The sequence below is a fragment of the Equus quagga genome, chromosome 3, assembly GCF_021613505.1.
Source record: "Equus quagga isolate Etosha38 chromosome 3, UCLA_HA_Equagga_1.0, whole genome shotgun sequence".
NCBI lineage: Eukaryota > Metazoa > Chordata > Mammalia > Perissodactyla > Equidae > Equus > Equus quagga.
Window position 1 is genome coordinate 47637540 of NC_060269.1, and position 23890 is coordinate 47661429.

At 34.2% G+C, this 23890-nt stretch overlaps 1 protein-coding gene across 1 annotated transcript in view; it reads right to left on the reverse strand.

The window, feature by feature from the left end:
* FSTL5 (follistatin like 5) overlaps positions 1 to 23890 on the reverse strand; it is a 710646-nt gene that overhangs the window by 136239 nt on the left and 550517 nt on the right. Inside the window, exon 9 of the mRNA XM_046657076.1 lies at positions 3799 to 3960. Within this exon, the coding sequence (XP_046513032.1) occupies positions 3799 to 3960 (162 nt within the window). The remainder of the gene's footprint in view (positions 1 to 3798; positions 3961 to 23890) is intronic.

Sequence of the window (23890 nt, forward strand, 5' to 3'; positions counted from 1 at the left end):
TTGGTAAAATAATATTTTAAGCTAATTCCTAAATAATGAGTTGAATTTCCCAATGTGGAAACCAGAGTTTAATTAACCATTTACTATATGTTAGCAATATACGAAGTGCTTTCACATATATTATTCTTTAATCATCCCAAATAATGAGCAATTATCAGATGAAGAATCTGAGACTCATAGAATGATCTTATGCAAATCACCCAGTTCAAAGGGTAAAGGCTAAAGTTCAGTGTTTGCTGTGTTCAGTTGTTTCTTTTTTTCTCTTCTCTTACTTTCTTTTCTTTCTTTCTGTATGTGTCTGTATTTGAGTGTTTATGCGTGTGCTCCACATTATCCCTTCACAAGAACAATATGTACCATGTGCAGTAGAAAGGAAGATGACTTATGGTGACAAAAATAATTGGTGTGGCTGTTTGGAGAAAGAAAGTAGAATCTAATTGGGAAGAGAGCTTGAATGCCATCTCTCTGATCCCATGGCTCTCAAGGGATGTGAATGGGATATGGAGAGGCAGTGAGTCTTTGAAGAGGGACAATCACTTAAATCTCTTGGACATCTTTTCTCAGTTTATAAATGTTACCGCACATCTCCATTCCACCCATCCCTTGCTGAGAATCCCTACTCCAAAACAGAGGTTGACAATGTTTTGTTTTGCTTTTGTCCTGTAAAAGGCCAGATAATAAATATTTTAGGCTTTGTGGGCCATGCTCTCTCTGCGGCAACTACAAACCTCTGCCACAGCAGCATGAAAGCAGCCTCAGACAATATTTTTAAAAATGAGTATGGTTGTGTTCTAAATACAAAAAACAAGCAAAAAAGTTGCTTTATTTACAAAAACAGGCAGCTTTCCGGATTTGATCTGTGGGCTTTAGTTTGCAGACCCCTGCTCTGAAAGACAGGGAGTGAACAAAATATTTAAGCCTGCATCAGTTTTTTGTTTTATGTGGAATACGGTCCTCTCCAAAGAATATACCTGTACTTTTCTTTCAAGACTTGCAAGCTTAACAATCTAAATCCTCTAGATTTTTTTGAAACATTGAGTCAATTTATTCCTTCTTCAAATTCTGTCTTCTTATTAGTCTTATATATTCTCATAACCTATATGCCCCACTGTCTTTCCCTCCTTCCGTCCATAATTTGGCATTTCTAGATGTTTTCTATTCTATTGCCAGAACTACCAGTTCCCTCCTCTGTTTATCATCCTGACACATCTGCCTTACTAACCTCCAGAACTAGAACAAGCTGACATATCTCTCCACCTGGTGTCCCTGTGTCTAGATTTCTGAGTAAATAATGAGACTATTGCACAAGCAAATTTACAAATTCACAGTTTTCAATTTGCAAGATGTTCAATGCTACTTGATATTCATTTTACTTGACCTTCACAGCTAGGAGCCTTTCATATCCTACTCCACTTTTATTTCCAATCTTTACTCTTCGTTTGATGATTTTCGTGATAATACTAACCTCTCACTCTAAGCAAGTGATGCTGTTTTTTAAATCACGAAGTTCATAGAAGTGATTAGAAAGTAGGCCCAAATCATTTGGCAATACACACATGTATCAAACTACCATGTTGCACACCTTAAACTTATACAATGTTATATGTCAATTATATCTCAGTAAAGGCTAGGACAAAACAAAGCAAACCCAAAACTTCTTTTTTCCGTCTACAGCTTCACCTTTATTTACTTATCAGAGGAAATTTTCTCTGGTTCTTTCCAAGGCAAATCTCTCCTCTTTTCTTGTTGACTTTTACAACTCTTTGTTCATCCTTTCTTCCCTCCATTATCTACACATCTTTCTCTTCCCCAATATTCCTTAAAACCAGTAAATTGTCCAAGAAGAAAGAAACATCCTCATTAGTCCTAACTCTTTCCACCAGCATCTACTAGCTTTTCTTTTTTCCTCTTTTCAAAATTTGGAAGGAGGTTTTTATACTTCTTACCTCCTCTTCATTTCTAAACCCACTGAAGACTGATTGCTACTTATATTACTTTTCTAAATGTCGCAAGGACAAACTAATCACCTAACCCATGAACACATTTGAATGCCCCTCTTTGACCTCTCTGTGCATCTGACCTTGCTGAGCTCTCTCCCATCTTTGGCTTCTTTCCTTCTCTTCGGTAGTGTCACCTTATACCCTGCTTCTTTGCTGATTCTTAGTCTCCTTGTCTTATTTTTTTTGATTTGCTTACCAATAAAATATTTCTGCATTTCTAGGATTTTACTTACTCTCATTAACATATTATTTGATCCATTGCCATAGTTATTTAGTTAGTGCCTAGACTTGGACCTCACATAGAAACGCTAAATAAGCAACTGATTAATAAGTCAATAATTAAAAAACTACAATATTTGGTAATATGTAATCATATGCAAAGCCACATGGGAGTTCACACTCCTATGCACCCAGATTTATCTCTTAGGTTGTGCTTCCTACTCACCTTTTATTATGTGTCATATTCTCTCAAACTTTACCTATTTTCTTTTGTTTTTAAAAATAACAATACCTATTTTACAAGGGACCCCATTTTTTCAATGTTGAGTTTGGAGTGTAACCATTTTCCCAAATTTGCTTTTCTGTTTATTCCCGGAAGCAAAGATATAATATGGTTTACTGCTGGGCAGTAAATGGGCAAGAGATGACAAAATCAGAAGCTAATTAGAACTTTCTTCACATGAATTTCCATTCATCTGGTCAATCCTCTTCTCTTCTTAAATTATAGACACCAACACATAATCAGTAGACATAAATTTGTTGGGTATACTTATATTAATATAGAGATTTCTAAGATTCAGATTTTAAAGATCAAAAATGTTTTCATATGTCATTTTTGACTTGGAAAAATAAATATGTTTGAAAAAGATTTATTGAAAAATGTATCTGATAAAATCCACGGTTAAAGAGGAATAATAAGAGAACCCTGTGCTTATAGAAATAACAATAAAAAAGAAAATATATTCATTTCTAGCATTATGAATTGAAGGAATTTAAAAGCATGGAACAAGGAATATATTGCTATGCAACAGATACTCTAGTAAAATGACTTGTCGTGCTACTCTTGTCAACAGAAATAATATTTGTATATTTTTTTACCCACTGGTATAATCAGCATATGTGCAACTACTTTTGCATTAATTAGATTATTTGGCATTATAAAGATTGTTTTTATTTTTCACTTGATGCATATTTGTGATTATCATAACTGTATGATAATTGATTCATTATATCTACACATTAGAACATTAAAACATGTAGAAAGTTTTATATATTAGAATGCCATAACTTTAAAACAATGTAAATGCGTAACATATTTAGTAATGTTTTGATTGTTTTCTCTCTTCACTTGCAAATTATGCTGCAAAACATTGGCTAAAGAATTTCTATATTATTGAAACTGTCTATAGTGAATATTTTAACGTATGATTTAAACATTTAAACAGTCACTTCAGAAATGTATTCTATGAAGAGATCCAATTATTCTGTTCAGCACATCTGCTATAATTCAGAGGACAATTATTTAAAAGATATATAATTTAATATTTTACTTATCACCAAAATAATGACATAATTAATCATTATGACAGGACCATTATTTAACACATTAAAAATATTAAAGAAATCTATTTCAAATATAATGTCTTAGGTACAATCATATTTTTTTCATATTTATGACATTCTGTTACCGCCAAGACTCATTTTATTTTTTTCCCCAAGTAACATAAAATGTGTTATAAATTTTAGTATAAAATTTCTACATGGTCATTTAAGAGAAAAAAATGCAAGTAAAAAGCACCTTGAAGCGTAAGTTGTTTGGACAGCTTTGGTGTGATATCAATTCCGTTCTTTAGCCAGCCAAGCTCAGGGTTTGGTATGCCCTCTGCATGGCACCTAAGACTTGCAGTTACCCCAGGTTCTCGAGCCTGACTCTCTGGATACACTCGGATTACTGGAGGAACTAAAAAAAGAAATGGACAGGAAAGTGAATTAGTGATCCATATCCAACGTTTGATTTTCCAAAATAAACAAAAAATTACAATATTGGAAATTGCACATTATATATTTTAATGATGTTATCTATTTCTATAGAGCTTAATTTACAATTATAATTATCTACTAAAATGTACCAGTGTTCCTTGGATAAAGGCTAGCCTGAAACTGTGCCATGGAAAATGCAAGCTAAGCCTCGTATATCTTGTTTCAGTAATTAAAGGAGTCCTTGCAGAATAATGGAAACATATCAAAAAAATCAGAAACCAGTTTAAAGGGACTCTCATTTACCAAATATAGAACAATTTAGCATTAAAATAATTAGCAATTATAACGGAGTATAAAGAACTAAATAATACTCTATGAATTCTGTTATATAAATAAATAAATGAATGCATGACTGGGAGAAAAGAGAAAGCTTTTGCTTACTATAGCATGTTAAGAAATTAGGATGACAATTCCATTTACAGAAGTACCCACAAAATAAAATATTTAGGAATAAATTTCACCAAGACTTTTACACTGAACCCTACAAAACATGTTGAAAGAATTTAAAGAAAACCTAAATAAATAGAAAGACATCAAATGTTCATGGATTGAAAGAATTAATTTGTAAGATAGTAAGAATTGGTAAGAATTATGGTAAAATGACAATACTCCAAAATTGATGTGTAGATACGCTGTAATCTCTATCAAAATTCCAACTGAATTTTTTGCTGAAATAGAAGAGCTAATCCTCAGATTCATGTGGAACTAGAAGGAGCCTCAAATAGCTAAAACAATCTTGAAAAAGAAGAACAAAAATGGAAGTCTCATATTTCTGATTTACTAACATACCACAAAACTGCAGTAATCAATAAAATGTCACACTGATACAAGGATAAAAATATAAATCTATGGAATAGAGTTGAAAGTTCAGAAATAAACCCATACATCTCTGATCAACTGGTTTTCAACAAGGATGCCAAGAAATAGTCTTTTCAAGCATTGATACTACAATAACTGGATATCCTCATGTGAGACAGTGAACTTGGACCTCTACCTCACACCATATATAAAAATTAACTCATCATGAATCAAAGACCTAACTGTAGGAGCTAAAACAATAAAACTTAAAAGAAACCCTCGGAGCAAATCTTCTTGACCTGTATTTGACCATGGTTTCTTGGATATGACTCCAAAACACAAGCAAGAAAGAAAACTGGATAAAGTGGATGTCATCAAAATTTAAGTTTCTGATTCATCAAAAGACACAATCAAAAAAGTATAAAAACAACTGACAAGAGTAGGAAAGTGAATTGCAAATTATATCCATTAAGAGACTAGCATCCAGAATATATAATGAACTGTTATAACTCAGCAACTAAAAGGCAAAGGAAACCATCTTCTGCACAGCAAAGGAAACCATCAACAAAACAAAAAGGCAACCTACAGAATGGAAGAAATGTTGGTAAACCTCACATCCAGTAAGGAGTTAATATCCAAAATCAAGATCCAAAGCAAGGAACACGTACAACTTAATAGAAAAAATTAATAACCACAATTAAAAAATGGGCAAAGGACTTAAATAGATATTTTGCCAAAGAAGACAAACAATAGTCAATAGGTACATGACATCACTGATACATCAGGGAAATGAAAATCAAAATCACAGTGAGATATCATTTCACAACTGTTAGAATGTTTATTATCAAAAACACAAGAGATAACAAATGCTGGCAAGTATGGGAGAATAGGGAATCCTTGCACATTGTTGGTGGGCATGTAAACTGGTATAGCCACAACAGAAAATAGTATGGAAGCTCCTCAAGAAATGAAAAGTTGAACTACTTCCACCTCAATAAATTCAGCCTTTGTACTTAAGTAAGCATTAACTGATACAGATTCCTTTTGAACTTTAGCCTGAATATTTTCATCAGTAAAAATTAGATTTGATTGACATCTCCTTTTTTGACTCTGTGACATATGTCAGTTTTTCTGGTGATAGAAAGCAATACCATCAGCAACAGTATTTTAAGAGAGAAAATAAAAATATATTCATAGACACCATAGAATGTTTGTCCTGAAACCCTCGTGGTAATGTTGACTTAAAGACGAGTCACAGAGAGATTTAATGGCTTCCTCAGGTCACACGGCCTGTTAGAGTCCAGAGCTGAGACTAAAATCCAGGGGGCTTTGAAACCTGAGCCAAAGCTTTTTATATTTCATGCTGCTCCTAATCAACCTGGCTGATCTAGGTCCCTAATAGTCAAGAGGAAAGACACTCTGATGGGTATTAAAAGCACGTTCCAAATTTGATGAGTCAGGTTTCTCATGGCCAAAAAAAAGAGTAGAACTACCTTATGATGCAGCAAATCTGCTCCTGGGTTTATAGCCGAAGGAAATGAAATCATTATCTCAAGGAAATATCTGTACTCTCATGTTCATAGCAGCATTATTCACAATAGTCAAGGAATGAAAACAACCTAAGTATTCATCAGTGAATGAATGGATCAAGAAAGGGTAGTGAATATGCACAATGGAAAAAAGAAGGAAATCCTGTCATTTGCAACAACATGAATGAACCTGAGAGTATTATGCTAAGTGAAATAAGCCAGACAGAAAAAAACAAATACTGTATGGAATCACTTATATGCAAACAAAAACCAGAAACTCAATTAAAAAACAGACAAAGGGTACAAACTGTCAGTTATAAAATGGATGAGGCCTGAGAATCTAATGTATAACATGGTGACTATAATTGATAACACTGTGGTGTATGATTGAAATTTGCTAAGAGAAAAGAACTTAAATGTTCTCAAGAAGAAAAAGGTTAAAAAATGGCAAACAATTTAATTAAAATGTAAGCTAAGGACATTTCTCCAAAGAAGGCATTCAATGGACAATAAGCACATGAAAAGATGTCAAAAGTTTTTGAATGGACTATAAATCAAAGAACTGTACACTTTAAAATGGTTCAACATTATGTGAATTTTACCTTTATGAAAAAAGAAAAGAAAAACAAAGAAAGGCTGAAGAAAGATTTTGGATTAAAAGGTACTAAATAAGAAAATTAACTAAATGTGGGCCGGCCCCATGGCAGAGTGGTTAAGTTCCCGTGCTTTGCTTCGGCAGCCCAGGGTTTCTCAGGTTTGGATCCTGGGCACGGACATGGCACTGCTCCAGGCCATGCCAAGGCGGCATCCCACATGCCACAACTAGAAGGACCCACAACTAAAACATACAACTATATCCTGGGGGGATTTGGGGAGAAAAAGCAGGGGGAAAAAAAAGAATATTAACTAAATGCAATGTAAAATTCAGTAGCGGATGCTGGACCAGAAAGAATTAGCTATAAAGGTATTATTGGGAAGACTGTCAAAATACGAATATGGACTGTGGACTAGATAAGGATATTCCATCAATGTTAAATTTCCTGATTTGATAATTGTATTTTGATTGGATAAAGTCACTTCTTTTTTTTTGAGGAAGATTAGCCTTGAGCTAACATCTGCTGCCAGTCCTCCTCATTTTTCTGAGGAAGACTGGCCCTGAGCTAACATCTGTACCCAACTTCCTCTACATTACATATGGGATGCCTCCCACAGCATGGCTTGCCAAGCGGTGCCGTGCCCACACCCGGGATCCGAACCTGCAAATCTCACGCCCCCGAAGTGGAACATGTGAACTTAACCACTGCACTACCTGGCCATCCCCCAAATCACTTTCTTTTAAGAAAACACACACTGAATTAATTAGTGGTAAAAAGAAAAATTATCTCAAATTTATTCTCAAATATAAATATGTACATATGTAATCGTTGACATTAAAAATGAGATGGCTTAAACACGTATTAGACATAACTGAAGAGATAAACTAAAAGTGAGATCTGGATCACTGGAGAACTTTCTGCTTCCAATATTACTAGATATGTGACTCTTATTAATTCTAATCAATCATCTTTCTAAATGGAACTTAAAATCCTGGTCATCTATACACATTATAGTGAAACTGTAGAATATCAAAGTAAAAGAGAAAAAGCATACGAAGCAACCCAAGGAAACAAAATGACACACAAAGTAACAAAAGTCAGACTCACAGATAAATTCTTACAGAAATGCTGGAAACTAAAAAGAAATTATAATCAACTTCATGCCAATACATGAATTTAAAATCAACATATTTCTAGAAACACCAACTTCTAGGAGATTCTATACAAAAGTAGTACAAAATCTAAAAAGTCAATAACATTGAAAGAAATTTAATACATTATTAAAAACCTTTATTGAAAGAAAACTGTAGAATTTTCCAAAACTAAATAAGAAATAACACCAATCTTACACAAATTCTTCTAGAGAATAGAAAAGAAGGGGTGCATTTCCTTGGTAGTGTTAAAATATCTGTACAAATCCATTGACGCTTCTGTCTTTAAAAGGGTACAAACAATCAGTTCTAAGATGGATAAGATGAGGAACTTTCCTCATCTTACATATGCCCTGGACTTAATGACCCTCTGTTAACGAATAGAATATGGCAAAGTGATGGTGCAAGATATCCAATATTAGGTCATAAAAAGTATTGCAGCATCGCCTTTGCTCTCTTTTGGATCACGTGCCCTTGGGGAAGTCAGCTGCCACAGCATAAAGATACTCAAAGAGCCTTATGGAGATTTTCACGATTCAAGCGAGAGAGAGGCTCCATGCCAACAACCAGCAAAGTACAAATAGGCATGTGCATGAGCCATCTTGGAAGTAAATTCTCCAGCTCCAATCAAGCTTTCAGATGAGTGCAGCTCTCGTCAACAACCTCAGAAAAGACCTCATACCAGGACCACCTAATCTAAGCTGTTTTCAAATTTTTTATTTCATTTCTCTATTTATCTCATATCTCTATTTTCCTATTTTTTCAGAAGATAATAAATGTTTGTTGTTTTAAGCTCCTAAATTGTAGGATAATTTATTATGCATATATATGTGTATGTATATATATGTGTATATATATATATATATAAAATAAGCTCCTTTATAGAAGAGGTTTTGCCTTATTCAGTTATTCCATCCCCACACATAGCTGAATGACTAGGGAACTATAGAGCATGGACAGGTGTTCCACAAGTGGTCCACAGGATGTGTGTTACAGGTTTATCACACGTATCTCTTATTCACACTCACACTTTAGCATTTGCTAACTACAACTTGGTAAATACGGAAAAACACTCTAGTTCTGAGTCGAAGAAATTTCTGCAGAAGCTATCTTAGCAAAAGATAATAAACAGAAAAGTTTTGTTCACCTGTACCATCTTGCTCTTTGCTTAATAATGCATGTAGTACTCTGAACTACCTAACTTTTGTTTTCACTCATCAGAATGCATGTCAAAGATGCAAGGTCAGTAACCAATGTGAGACTCTTTTTAGGCCCTCAAATCCAGCCCAGAATTAATTTCACCACTCTTCTTTCTAGGGGACTGGAGGAGCCATTGTATATACGAATTGACTATATGAGTGACTAACGAATAAATGTTGGCCTTCCAGATTTATTGAAATTGCAAAAGCAACGCAAACCAAAGGAACGGTTGAAGCCACCAGGTCAGGCTACAGATATGTCTATCACTATACTGGCCCTTTAGTTCCCCTTTTGGCTATACTCTAGAGATCTTAAACCAGACTCATATCAATTATAACACAAAGAGAAAGTGGCTCAGGGGGAGGAGTCCTCAGAAAGGGCAAATAATCCTTTGAGCTCGCAGCTTGGACTTGACCTTGTGTATTGCCTTTAATAGTCTCAGGAACAGAAAAATAATAGACTTCCAAAGCTCTGAGCACCAGAATTCTGCAACACCCTTCCCCTCTCTCCTAAATACAATTCAAAACAAACACAACACACACAAACATCCACAACAATGATGGGGAGCAAAAGCAAGATCTGAGTTTTTTCTCTTGATAACTACTTAAATGGCTTATTTTGAAATGTCAAATACATTTTCAAAAATAGTTCTCATAATACTTCTGCACTTGCTTTCCTGGTGACATAGAGTATATGTTTAGGCTCTTTTGCTATATCTAGAACAGAGTAGTTTTTGTACATTTTACTATATTGGAAATTCAAATAAATCTTTGGAGAGATATATTAATATGCTTCCAGCTAAACTACATCATTGTAGGATCCAGAGTAAAGAGACTCTTTCAAATACTCAGACCTAATCTCTAATCTCTTAACAGCTTGATGATTAGGAGATGAGCTTTTTAAAAAGACTTATATTGAGAGCCAAAATGGACAACTATGATCAATAAATATTTAACAAAAGAAAGTGTATCTTGCCACAGAACTTAGAGCCAAAGGAAAGATCAATGTTTCTTGCAACACTCTTCAGAATAGCAAAAATTTGAGACAACAAAATATATTTCAAAATTAGCCCCAAAGGATGCACATCAATGAAGTCAATGCTAACAATAGACTCTACATCATTCATATTAGAAAATATAAATACCATATGAGGGGCCCGCCTGAAAGCATACCGGTTAAGTTTGCTTGCTCTGCTTTGGCTGCCCAGGGTTCGCCGGTTCAGATCCCGGGCAAAGACCCAGCACCGCTTATCAAACCAGGCTGTGGCAGGCATCTCACATATAAAATGGAGACAGATGGGCACAGATGTCAGGTCAGGGCCAATCTTCCTCGGCAAAAAGAGGAAGATTGGTGGTGGATGTTAGCTCAGGGACAATCTTCCTCAAAAAAAGAAAAAAACTTATATGGGTCACCTATACTCTCACTGTTACTCCCCAAAGGACAACTTTCAAATGAGATGTTCAATTTCCCCCTGCATTCTTAGCAGTTTCTACTTTATCATTTGTACACAAACTGACAGAACAACAATGAACAATAATTTTTGTTACATTGAACTTTTATACCCAAATAGATAATATATGTTTTGGAAAAAAACAACACTCTCATTTACTATGCTTTGCATTTAGTATATTGGTATCAAGTGATGGTCTGCAAAATATCTCTAAACTCAGGTAGAATTGAAGGATAAGTGATTGGCATAACAACTATTTAACCTCAGTGACAAACTACACATTTAAGAGTAGGTTATGTTTCCTGGGATACATATTATGAAATATAAATGAGGATTGATGGCAGCTGAATTAAAAAGTCAATAATCCTCCAGAGAACATTTCAAGCCTTTTGTTACAGTCATTTTTAGTTAAGAAGTGCACTCTATGAACCTCTCTTCCCTTTCTAATGGCAGTGCATGAAAAAAGAAAATGATGAAGACCACAAAAGGGTTTTCACATTGGATGTAGAGTCCAGTTTGTGTTCACTATCATGAAAATCTTTAAATAAGTCTCCTAACATTTTAAGCAAAAGATGATATTTACAAGTAAGTCTATACACTGAAAATTCCCCAGTGCTATTCAATGCCTCACTAAAATAACTCAGGAAGCCATTTAAACTAGTTGGCTTTGATACAATATTTTGAAATAAAGCCAAGTAATATCAACATTAAATAATATAATATTGTATGTATATATACATACAAATGTTAAACAGTTAAGATTACATATTATTCAATTATATTCTATGAAACATAACCAAATCAGTTTCTCTCCCTTAAAATGGAAGGGATACAAGAGGATGTAAAGATATGAATTTTACTCATGAATAAAATTGAAGTATAAAATCTGATCTGTTTATTTTGAGTTTTAAGATAACAATTTACAAATATTTATTGAGCAACTTCTGAGTGCAGTCCATTGTGCTAGGCGACTCTCTCCCCATCACTCACATGCTCTCTTTTATATATTAAGATGTTGACTGACTTTTATATATTATTGTGTTCAAGTTTTGAAATTAGCCAAATGGAACACTAGAAAAAAATGCGTTCTTAGCCTAAATTGTCTTATTTAGTACTGATCATAAAGGTAAATGTCCCAAAGAATTATCTACTGGAATTTGACTACTTGGAACCTAAATATAAATTCTGAGTTAGGCTTTTAGCAGAAGTATATAAGATATATTAGGGATCCCTGAAAAATTGTACTCTAAAATGTAAAGCTCAAATGAATTATCAATGCATTGATAGTATTTTAGAGAAGTATTAGTAATTCATCTCAAATAGATGTAACTTCTCAAGGAAATTGAACTTCTTCTTTCTAACGCCCAATTAAAGTAAAGGATATCACCATGTGACTAAATTAAACTAAAGTAATAAAATTGCATTTAATTTATCTAAGAGTTCTTAGGTCATAAAACGCAAATAATTATATTTGGAAGACTAGTTGGTCTAAGAATATATATAAAAAGCTAATTCTTTTCTTTTTTTTTAAGATTGGCACCTGAGCTAACATCTGTTGACGATGTTTTTTTTTCTTCTTCTCCCTAAGCCCCCCAGTACACAGTTGTATATTTTAGTTGTAGGTTGTTCTGGTTGTGCTATGTACGACATAGCCTCAACATGACCTGCTGACCCAGTGCCATGTCCACACCCAGGATCCGAACCAGTGAAACCCTGGGCCACCAAACCAGAGCATGCGAACTTAACCATTTGGCCGTGGGGTCAGCCCCCACGCTAATACTTTTTAACTACTTATAGAAGCTAGAAATGGAAAGGGGTTCTGCTACTAAAGTATATTAAATTTAGATATCCAAAAGGTAGATAAGCTAAAGAAAATAAAGTATAATTATATTTTCTTAGACTTTCTTTCTGGAAACTTTGAAGTCTACATGGAATCAATTTATCAGCTCAAAACCATAAAATATTTAATAATAATAATAGATATAAAACTGGGTAAAAGTCAATGAATATACTTCTCAAAGGTCCATAATAACTTCATTGTATTAGAATAAATCAGTGCTTTTCTCAACATTAGGAAGGCTCTAATAGAATCTATTTAATCTAATAATCCTTCAATCTAATATTAGAAAGGATCTAATGGAAGAAAATAGATCTCTATAATAGTGAGCCCTCCTTCTTTTTCATCCTGCAACTTTCATCCTGTGAGCTTTCTTTAGAAGTCGCTGCACTATTGCCACAAAGTATGAAAACAACATAACCTGGGTACTTTGGGGGCCTGATTTTAGTCAGGTGGCAGAGAGCACTGACCCAACACAGTGACTTCACTCTACGTGGAAACAAAAATAAATTTAAGGTGAATCGTCAGGTCAGTGGTATGTAAACAACTAAACACTAGGTATTTTTTCCTTTTCTTGATGCCATCGTCTTCTATTCTTTTGAAGGATTCTATCCCTGCTCCTCCACAAATTATTCACACAGCTGCAACGGTTAGAGAAGGTTCTAAGAAAGCTTGAGGGGAAGAATATAAATGTCTCTGAAGTAGTGCTGACTCACAGCAGCATCTGGATTGTTCTGTTTGTATTACGACTTCCTTTGTCATTAAAGCAACTTTGCTATGAAAAATTACAGACTAGGTTTAATAAATATTTTAAATGCTACTGAGCTTGTCCAATGCCTTTTGTCTCTGACATTATTAAAGCCATCAATTTCTCTTTAACTTTGTCCCAAAGCAGTCTTTTTATATTCATGACTTTCACACTGCCTCTTGTCAATATTACAAAACTCTCTGATCCCATTATTGCAGCTTCATAAAAGTGTAGAGGATGCGACAAATGATGGAGGCAAAATATAAATTAACAGCAACATACTTATGGTCATAAACTTTTGTGATTTTTTATTAGATCTTCCTAGTTATCCTACAGTATTGCAACAAATCACAACTTTCTAAACTATTTTGAAAAGGACAGTAGTTCATCCTAGTTTAACTTAGATTTATTCTACTAACCCCTTTTAATCCCTGATTTCTAAGTCTCAAAAGCCACCATTTTCAGAAATCCTCTCTGAAACAGGAAACATAACAATAACATTCAAGGTAATAATACGTAGGGTGATGTTTTTCTAAATGTATGAAAAATAAAATCAAGAATTAATGAAAAACAGTATAAATTTAATGCTTGGCGCATGGTGGATGTTGGGTTTTTTCTTAGAACTTTATTTACTTTGATTTAATGTATACTTAAATTAAATAATTCGTCAGAAGATCTCAAATTATTTGAGGCAGGAATCGTGCCATGAATATATTATAGTAACCCTACCCAACCTGAAAATTTGAATCTATCGCTAACACTTACTGCTATGCTCTGAGAGATAAAATATCCAATTTCTCTGAGTCTCAATTTCCCCATTTATAAAATTTGAAACCCTGCCTGGGATTAAATGGATTAAAGGAAACAATGTATAGCAAGTTCTCAGCCCACTGCTAGACACAAGTCAGCAAGTCAGCCGGAAAACCCGAGGTGTCTTACACCCACAACTTGCTTTTTGGAAATGTTTTTTGCCCATTATACGTAAGACGGGGCTTAACAAGAAAAATGGCAAATATATTTAATTTCACTAGTCAGTAGCAATTGATTAGTAGAAATGGACTTCTTGGAGATATGAACTGGAAGCAGCCTAAGCCCATGTGTGGATTCAATAGGAAAGAAAACTATAATCGATCAGCAATATCTGCCAGGACTAGAGAAAGGAAAGTGGAAGCAAGATACACATTTTGAAAACTTGCTTAATGTTCAAGGTGTAAATACAAACTATCTAAATACAACATATGAATAGATTTCTTCAAAGCTACCTCTAAAGAAATTCTAAACAGGTCAAGTGTATCTTCTAAACTCTTCTTCATTCACATTTGCACTCCATTGGTTATAACTAGTAAGTGCGTGTGTACTCTAAAAAGGTGATTTTTGTGACTTGGAAGTAAGAAAAACAATTGCATTAGTTAGAACTTAAAAAGATAAGGAAAACATATGCCACTCAATATAATATTAATATGCGTGGCAACAAAATATATGATTTTGAAAGATTTTGTTCATAACTTTTCCTACAGCTGTTACTCTAGCTAGCCTTCTCTGCTTCCATCCTTTAGGTAGGAAGTGGAAGAACTTTAAGAACATGTAAGACTACAAAACATAAAACACCTCACATTAGACAGGATTACTCAAGAAGCGGATCTTAGATCACAACCTGGAATTGACCAGCTATGTAATTTTGGGAGACTTATTCCACCTCTGTCAGTATCTGCTTCTTCATTTGCAAAGTGAACATTATGATGAAATAATATGTGACAACACTTTAAAATATAAAATGCCTCGCAAATAGAAAGAAATAGATTCATGATAATGTTGTTGGTACAGATGTTGGTGAAAATCTTTTCAATAGAGCAGATGATGAAAATTACAAATTAAAATAATTTTGTTCAGGGATTTTTTGATTGCAAACTAATTTATGTAAAAAGAAAAAAAAAAAACCCTACCAGTTTAGACAATTAAGTTCATCTATAGCTATCCACACTTAGCTAGTCTATAATTCTGTATAAGAGATATATATATATATATTTTATCATGTGTTGAAATCCAGTTTTATCAATGTGAAGTAATTTCTTAAGAACCTACCTATCTTAGAACAAATTTTACATTTGCTAACAAATTGAGGAATATAAATATAATATCCTAATTTCAGAATGCGCCTCTTAATAGGAATTGTAAATGCAATCTACCTGTAGTTGGAGAGAGTCATGTGACACCAAGCGTTAGTATTAATTTACTAAATATGTGAGGATACTTAATTTGAAAAAGCAGTTGAATAAAGTAGCAGTAAACTTTGTTTTGAGCAAACATTATTTTACCTATACTTTACTCAAGAATAACCGTCAAAAACAATCCTTAAGTTTTGTTGTTAGTCCCAGTGACCCTGTGCACAGCAGCGTGGAACACTGCATGGTCTTATGCCATCTTCTCATTTTCTGATGCTGCATCAGACAATGCTCTGCTGCTCCTCATAGGGTTTTCATGGCCAAATTCTTGGAAGTGGCTGGTCAGGTCCTTCTTCCTAGTCTGTCTTGTTCTGGAAGCTCTGCTGAAACTTGTCCACCATAGGAGACCATGCTGACATTTGAAATGGCCCTGGCATAGCTTTCAGCATCACAGCTACAACAGCCACTACAGTATGATAACCGACAGACTAGTGTGGCTGTTCCTTGATTAGAAAACAAACCCAGGCTGTGGCAGTGAAAGCACCGAATCTTAACCACTAGACCACTAGGGCTGGCTAATCCTTGTTACAAAAGTACAAATGAAACTGTAGCCTTAAAAAATTATGTAAGAATCATACTAAGAGTAATACTTACTAAACAAAGAGAAAATATATGACAACTTCTTTTTTTTTCCTGAGGAAGATTAGCCTTGAGCTAACATCCACTGCTAATCCTCCTCTTTTTTCTGAGGAAGATTGGCCCTGAGCTGACATCTGTGCCCATCTTCCTCTATTTTATATGTGGGACACCTGCCACAGTATGGCTTGATAAGCGGTGCTTTGGTCCCCACCCGGGATCTGAACTGGTGAACCCTGGGCTGCCAAAGTGGAGTGTGAGAACTTAACCGCTATGCCACCACGTCGGCCCCATGACTACTTCTCATTAAAACAATTTATTATTTAAATTTTCATCATTAAGTTGACTAGCATTTTTAGGTTTTTATTTCAGTAAAAATATTGCATGGCACACATATAAACTTGCTGACTCTACTCTGAGGAGAATTAAATGCTACTTTAGAATTAGCGCATTTGATAATTTTAAGAATATCCCTTAACTTAATGGACAGTTTCACAGGTTTTTTCCCCCACTAGTCAAGATCTACTTTTTTTATCTTATAGAAGCGTGATCAAAATCTATTCCTTCTTTAACCAAATCCTTGGACCACATGAAACCACACCAATCAGAGCCTGAGATCCATGTTCAACACATACAGCCACATGTACTTGGAAACTTCCTAAGCTTTCTGAGTCGTGGTTTCTTCAATCATAAAATTAGCACATTAATAATAATTACCTCAAAGAATTTTTGAAATAAAAAAAAGATCATGTATGTAGAAAATCATTAACAAATGCATAAAAATATAAATTACTGATTCACATTGGATATATTTTATTTACTTTTAATTTCTTCTATATTATTGATTTCTTAATGTAGTCATATTTATTATTAAAAACACAATATAGAGAAGCATATAGAATATTAATTTTCTCCCTCAGCAGATTTTTACTTTTTTTTTTTTGGTGAGGAAGATTGGCCCTGAGCTAACATCTGTTACCAACCTTCCTCTTTTTGCTTGAGGAATATTGTCGCTGAGCTAACATCTGTGCCAATCTTCCTCCATTTGATGTGAGATGCCACCACAACATGGCCCAATGAGTGGTACCAGGCCCGTGCCTGGGATCTGAACCACAACCCCCTGCCAGAAGCAGAGCATGGGAACCCAACCAGAAGGCCAGCCCCTTCACCAGATTTTTGAAATGATGAGTTTTAACCTTTCAATGTACTTTAAGTTTTATCTCTGTCCTTATACAACATATATGCACACGTTTGTTTCTTAAGTATGGACTTAGTCTTTGTATATTACTTTGGATTTTTTCTTCATTTTAGATATCTTAGATATATTTTAGGGTAATATACATAAATTAGCTCACTATTTTTAATAGATTAATAATATTTCACAGTATGAGGGTATGATAATTTATTCAATTTTAATATCGATGATTCAGGAGACAGTTTTATTATTATATATTATATATCATATAATATATTATATAATTGGGCACAAAAATCATCCTTGTGTTTACATACTGTAGCTTTCATTTTTTAGATTAGCTGAATGAAAGAAGACTTGCTGCATTAAAAATGTATGCATTTAAAATTGGATGCTAAATTACTACACTAACATTTTGTAGGAATCCCTTCTCCCTAAACTAACAAATTTATGAAAGGGTCAATATACACAAATTCATCTGTAATAGATGTTACTAATCCTCCTAATTTGGCAAATGCTTCTTCATTTTAAATAAATTAAATTTCATTGATTGCTACCTGGGTGAGTATGTTTCCCTATTCTCATTAGCCTTTCGATTCCTTCCATGAATGGTCTATTTATAACCTTTACCTATTTTTTCCTTGTTGATATGTAGGAATACTTATTCAACTAGAGAAATGTATAATGATCCTTTATTCTTTATTTGTACAGTAAGTGTTTTATCTTCTGTATTTATTTTGAATAATTACAATTATTTTAACATATGATATCTCCCAATCTAGGAACACGATTATTTACATTAGTTTTCAAGTCTTTCAATAAAATTTTATAGTTTTCTTAAGTTAGAATCTGAATTTTCCTGCTAACTTTTTTTCTTGAACATTTTCTTTTTTTGCTGTTAAGGGAAAATGTGTCTTTTGCATATATTCATAAATAGTTATATATCTATGAGCCCTAATTTTCTTTTAGTTAAAATACTTTTACATCTTTATCCCTTGGGTTTCAGAGGTAAGCCATAATATCATCTGTGAATATATATAAAAAATTGTCTGTTTTGTAATATTTATATTTTGAAATTCCAAAACAATTTGAATAACAGTGGAGATAAATGATATGTGATAGCCTCTCTTGTTTTGATGTTAAGAAAATTTCTGCTTTATTAGTTAGTATTTTAAAAATAAGCATTGTAGGGTGTAGCCTGACTCCTTTGATATCTAATGTAGAATTTCTGACAATGGTATTTTAATTTTACGGAATACTTTTCAGCATTGACTCTCACAAGATTCTTTTTAAAAATGTTAATCTCATTGTGGTCAAATATATTATTTAAAAGAAAGATAAAAGGAGAGCACTAACGCTACAGCCATCCAGCCACCCATCTATCTATCTATAATCTAAATACAACATATATATCTCAAACATACTCATTGAGCTATTAAAATCTTCTTTATTTTTGCTTATATTTTATTCAGTTTATCTGTCAAATTCCTTTTTTAATCATTCATTAAAATCCTCACTATTGCTATAATTTTATCAAGAAATCCTTTGATTTTTATTTTTTGCTTGATGTAATTTTATTCTATATATGTGGCACACAAAAGGTTTTAACTCATATGTTCATCATACATTCTTTACTATGGTAAAATATTTTTCTTTATTCTAGTCAATGGGTTTAGCACAAATAAAACTTCAGCAAATATACATACACTACCATTGATTTTATTTATTTTCTACATATGTATTGACCAATCACTTTATTACTAATATATTTTCATCTTTTGTTTTTAGGTATTTCTTGCAAATGTCACGTAGCTGAATTTTTTTACTTAACCATTTGATTTGATGCAGAAATTCAACCCATACATATTAATTGTGATAAATATGGTAATTGTTTGAATTTCTTCATATTAGTTTATACTTATAATGTATTTGACATTGGTGCTGTTTCCTCTTTTGTTCTGACCTTTCCTTACTTCTATTGCACTGATAAATTTCCTTTGCATTCCTTCCTCTTAAATTCTGCTATTGTGAAATTCCCATGTTTTAACTGTCATATGAAAACCTTATTTTTCAAGTTATCATCAAGAATTAAATAACAGCTACTTACAACTCAAAAAAATAACCATCTGTCTCTGAAATAGAGTCTTAGAATTTCTTTACATCCTTACTACTTTTTGCTCCCCACATCCACTTCTAAACCTGGACAAAATGAAACAGGACCAGTGAAAACTCTGAATCCATCATATGATGGAGCAGGAAATCCTTTTATTTTCCTGGTCTACTTAGGGATTTAGACATATGCATGTTGTCCAAAGCAGAGGCAAATATGCAACTATAGGAGAGGTGGTCCCATTTGTAATTACACAGACTTGTGTCATCCCTCCCATCACCTGCTACTTGTAAGGTCATACTCACAGCTGGAGGCTGTTATTTCTCCTTTATTAGTGTTAATAAATTATCCTTCTGTCATGAATTATTATTGACTTACATCTCACACCTTATACAAACATTAACTAAAAATGGATTGTAACCTTAACTGTAGAATGTAAAACTATGAAAGTTTTAGGAAAGTAAATAGGAAAAATTCTTCAGTATCTAGGACTCAGCAAAGAATTCTTAGACTTGACACCAAAAGCACCATTCACAAAAGGAAAAATTGATAAATAGACTTCACCAAAATTAAAACTTTTGCTCTAGAACAGACCTTGTGAAATGGATTAAACAACAAGCTAAGAGTGGGAGAAAATATTTATATACTAGACATCCAACAAAAGACTGGTATCTGGAATATTTAAAGAACTATCAAAACTCAACAGTAAAAAATGAGTAGAGGCAGTTCTGGTGGCCTAGTGCTTAACGTCTGGCAACCCAGATTCAGTTCCCAGGCAGGAAACCAGACCATTTGTCCATTAGTAGCCATGCTGTGGTGATAGCTCGCATAGCACAACTAGAAGGACTTATACCTAGAATATACAACTACAGATTGGCACTTTGGGGAGAAAAAAAAAGGAGAGAGAGAAAGATTGGCAACAGATGTTAACTCAGAGTGAATCTTTCCCAGGAAAATAAAAGGCAATCTAATTAGAAAATGGTCAAAAGACAAGAGAGGATATTTTACTGAAAACAATACACAGATGGCAAATAATCACATGAAAAGATGTTTGGCTTCATTAGCCATTAGGTAAATGCAAATTAATATGACAATAACATATCACTGCATACCTATCAAAATGGCTAAAATAAAAATAGTGATAATGCCAAATTCTGGCTAGGATGAAAGGAAACTGAATGACTCATACATTGCTAGTGATAATGTACAGTGGTACAGGCTCTCTTGTCAGTTTCCAAAAAAAACTAAACATGCAACTACAACACCACTTAGCAACTAAACACCTGAGTATTTATCCCAGAGAAATGAAAATTTGTGTTCACATAAAAACCTCCACGTTGGGGCTGGCCCCATGGCCAAGTGGTCAGGTTCACATGCTCCGCTTAGGTGGCCCAGGGTTGGGATCCTGGGCGCTGACATGGCACCACTCATCAGGCCATGTTTAGGTGGCATCCTACATACCACAACTAGAGGGACCCACAACTAAAATATACAACTATGTACCAGGGGGATTTGGGGAGAAAAAAAAAAGAAGATTGGCAACAGTTGTTAGCTCAGGTGCCAATCTTAAAAAAAAAAAACCTCCACGTGAATATTTTTTGCAGCTTTATTTGTAATAGACAACAACCAGAATCAGCCTAGATGTTCTCAACAGACAAATGGTTAAACAAACTTTGGTATATCCATGTAATGGAATATTATTCAGCAATAAGAAGAAATAAACTATTGATACACATGACATAGATGAATCTCCAGATAATTGTGCTAAGTGGAGGAAAAAAGCCAATCCCAAGAAGATATATACTGTATTATTCCATTTGTATAACAGTCTTGAAATAACAAATTACAGAAATAGAAAAGAGCTTAGCAGTTGCTGAGGGTTAATGACGGGGTGGGGACAGGAGAAAAGTGGGTGTGGCTACAAAAGGGCAACATTAGGGATCCTTCTGTCATTAGAACTGTGCTGTATCTTGACTGTATCAATTTTAATATCCTGGTTCTTATGTTGTACTATGGCTTTGCAAGATGTTAATAATAGGACAAAATGGAGAAGGGGATAAAAGGATCATTTTTTGTTATTTCTTAAAACTGCATAGGAATCTACAATTATCTCAATATAAGAAGTTTAACAAAAATATTATTGATTCATATTCAATAAAACAGGATTTATTTCTCTAGTGGAGAAGAGTCCACCCTGAGTAGCTCAAAGGGAATTAATCGTCCCATTGGAAGCATCAAAATGCTATTCTAACTTTCTCAGGCAATCCTTTGTTCCTGGTCCCCTGTACTCTGCATCCTCACTGGTTTCCTAATACTTCCCTTGACATTTCTCTCTGTTGATATGTGCCCTGATAGGCAGGAGGATTTGTTTTTTTCTACACTTCTAGTAGTGGCTGCTGTTATCAACAACTAGTGGAGGTTATCTCTCAAGCTAATGCCATTTTCTACTCAAAAATGGCATGCTTCCCATAAGTTTATTTGCAAATAATGTTACCACCATACATCTAACCAAATTTGAAAACTGGGAGTCATTTGTGACTTGTCCCTCTAACTTATTAGCAACCCTCCCAGCCATTCTACAATATAATTGTTTACCACAACATATTTATTCCTCAATTTCTCTCAAATTTAACCCCTTTTTCTCCTTCGCATCACTATCCTCTAGTTATCTAGTTCCCATCTCTCTGGAAGCAACTAACATATGTTACCAGTTTCTCATGCATTCTGACAGATATATAATTATACATTATCTATCATTCTACATATGTATAGCCATCTACATATATAGAGATATATATAACTATATACATTATATTGTTATATGTAGATTTTATCTATCTATATCTGACTACTACCTATCTATCTATCTATCTATCTATCTATCTATCTATCTATCTATCTGGATTTGCTACAGGAATTTTACCTTACACAATTCAATGGTATAAGCTGAGTAAACAGCCTCTGTTAGGCTGTTGTCTTCCTTTCTGATTCTGGGGCTTGAAGTCCACAGGACAGACAGTCAAGATAGAAGATACATGTAAAACGTGAGAATAAGCAAATCCATAGAAACAGAAAGTAGATTAGCAATTGCCAGGGGCTGGAGGGTTGAATACCAAGTGACTGCTGTTTAGTACAGGGTTACTTCCTGAGTGGTGAAAATGTTCTGGTACTAGGTAGTGTTAATGATTGCATGACTCTGGGAACATTTCAAAAAAACCCTAAATCGTACACTTTAAAAGGGTGAATTTTATGATATGAGAATTATAACAAAAAATACAAAGCAAAAAACAGAAAGCGAGAACAGTGGACGTAATATGTTATGATTTGTGTGAAGAAAAAGTAAAAAAGTAACAATAATAGAGCCTTTATAATGTCTCAACTTAGCTAGGCTGAACTACATATCCAAGAATTTCTGCTCTTATGTGTTTCTAGTTAGGGTGGACCATAAGAGTTATCTTAATTTAAATTTTGTCCAAGGTTTGGTAGGCAGAAGTAAAGCGAAAGCCACTTTTGAATGTTGGGGGAGGGTCACTACAGGATCTTGCAGCTCACACGTTTGGCAGCCTATCTGGGGCTCCTGTTGCTCGTATGGGGCAGCAGCTGGGCCTGCAACTACCCCACCTTCCCTCCAGCTTTGCCAATCCCTGGGCATGGTGTCCATTTGGTTTTGTATGAAGAGGAGCCAGAATCTCGGGACATTCCCCTTGTCAAAGTTGGAGGCAGTGAGAACTGACATCACTACCAGGCCAGAGTCATGGACACACTCACAGGTTTGTATTTTTCCTTGCTCTTCCCCACTTTACATCCATTTTCCTTTCTCCAATTTTCTCAATTCTGTTCCATTGATCTATATACGTATCCTATGCCAGTATCACACCATCTTGATTCTTGCAGCTTTGTGGTTCCATTCTTATTTTGCTCACCATGGATTTCTCTATTTATTATGATATCTGAGCATGGGTAGAAAAGCTTTTGAGGAAAGGGCAGCTAGTATTCAACATATAGGAGGCTGGACTGGCATCAAGAATGAGAGAAAGCTCTTTAAAGAATATAACTATCATTTGTTCACTTTTGGGTCATCAGCATCCCACATAGTGTATAATAGATTTCAACCTACTGTTATAGAATAGATAAATTATATAAGAGTGAGTAAATAAATGAATGAGAGCTTAATATCAGCTTCATGCTCTAATAGTACACCACCACAACATGCCAAAGTTGGCCCTGATTTCACCTCAGTCTCCATTTTAATTCCTCCCTATTAAGACTACGCTTGTTTTTATTGTTTCTGCTCTTGTCAATTACATTGCTCCTTCCATTGCACCTGTTAAATGCTCCGGCAAACATCACCTGCAACATATAATCTGATCAAGCCCTAGAGGTCAATGGATATTACCACTGCCTTCTGCTCCTTTCTTCTCTGTAGTCTTGTCCCTTA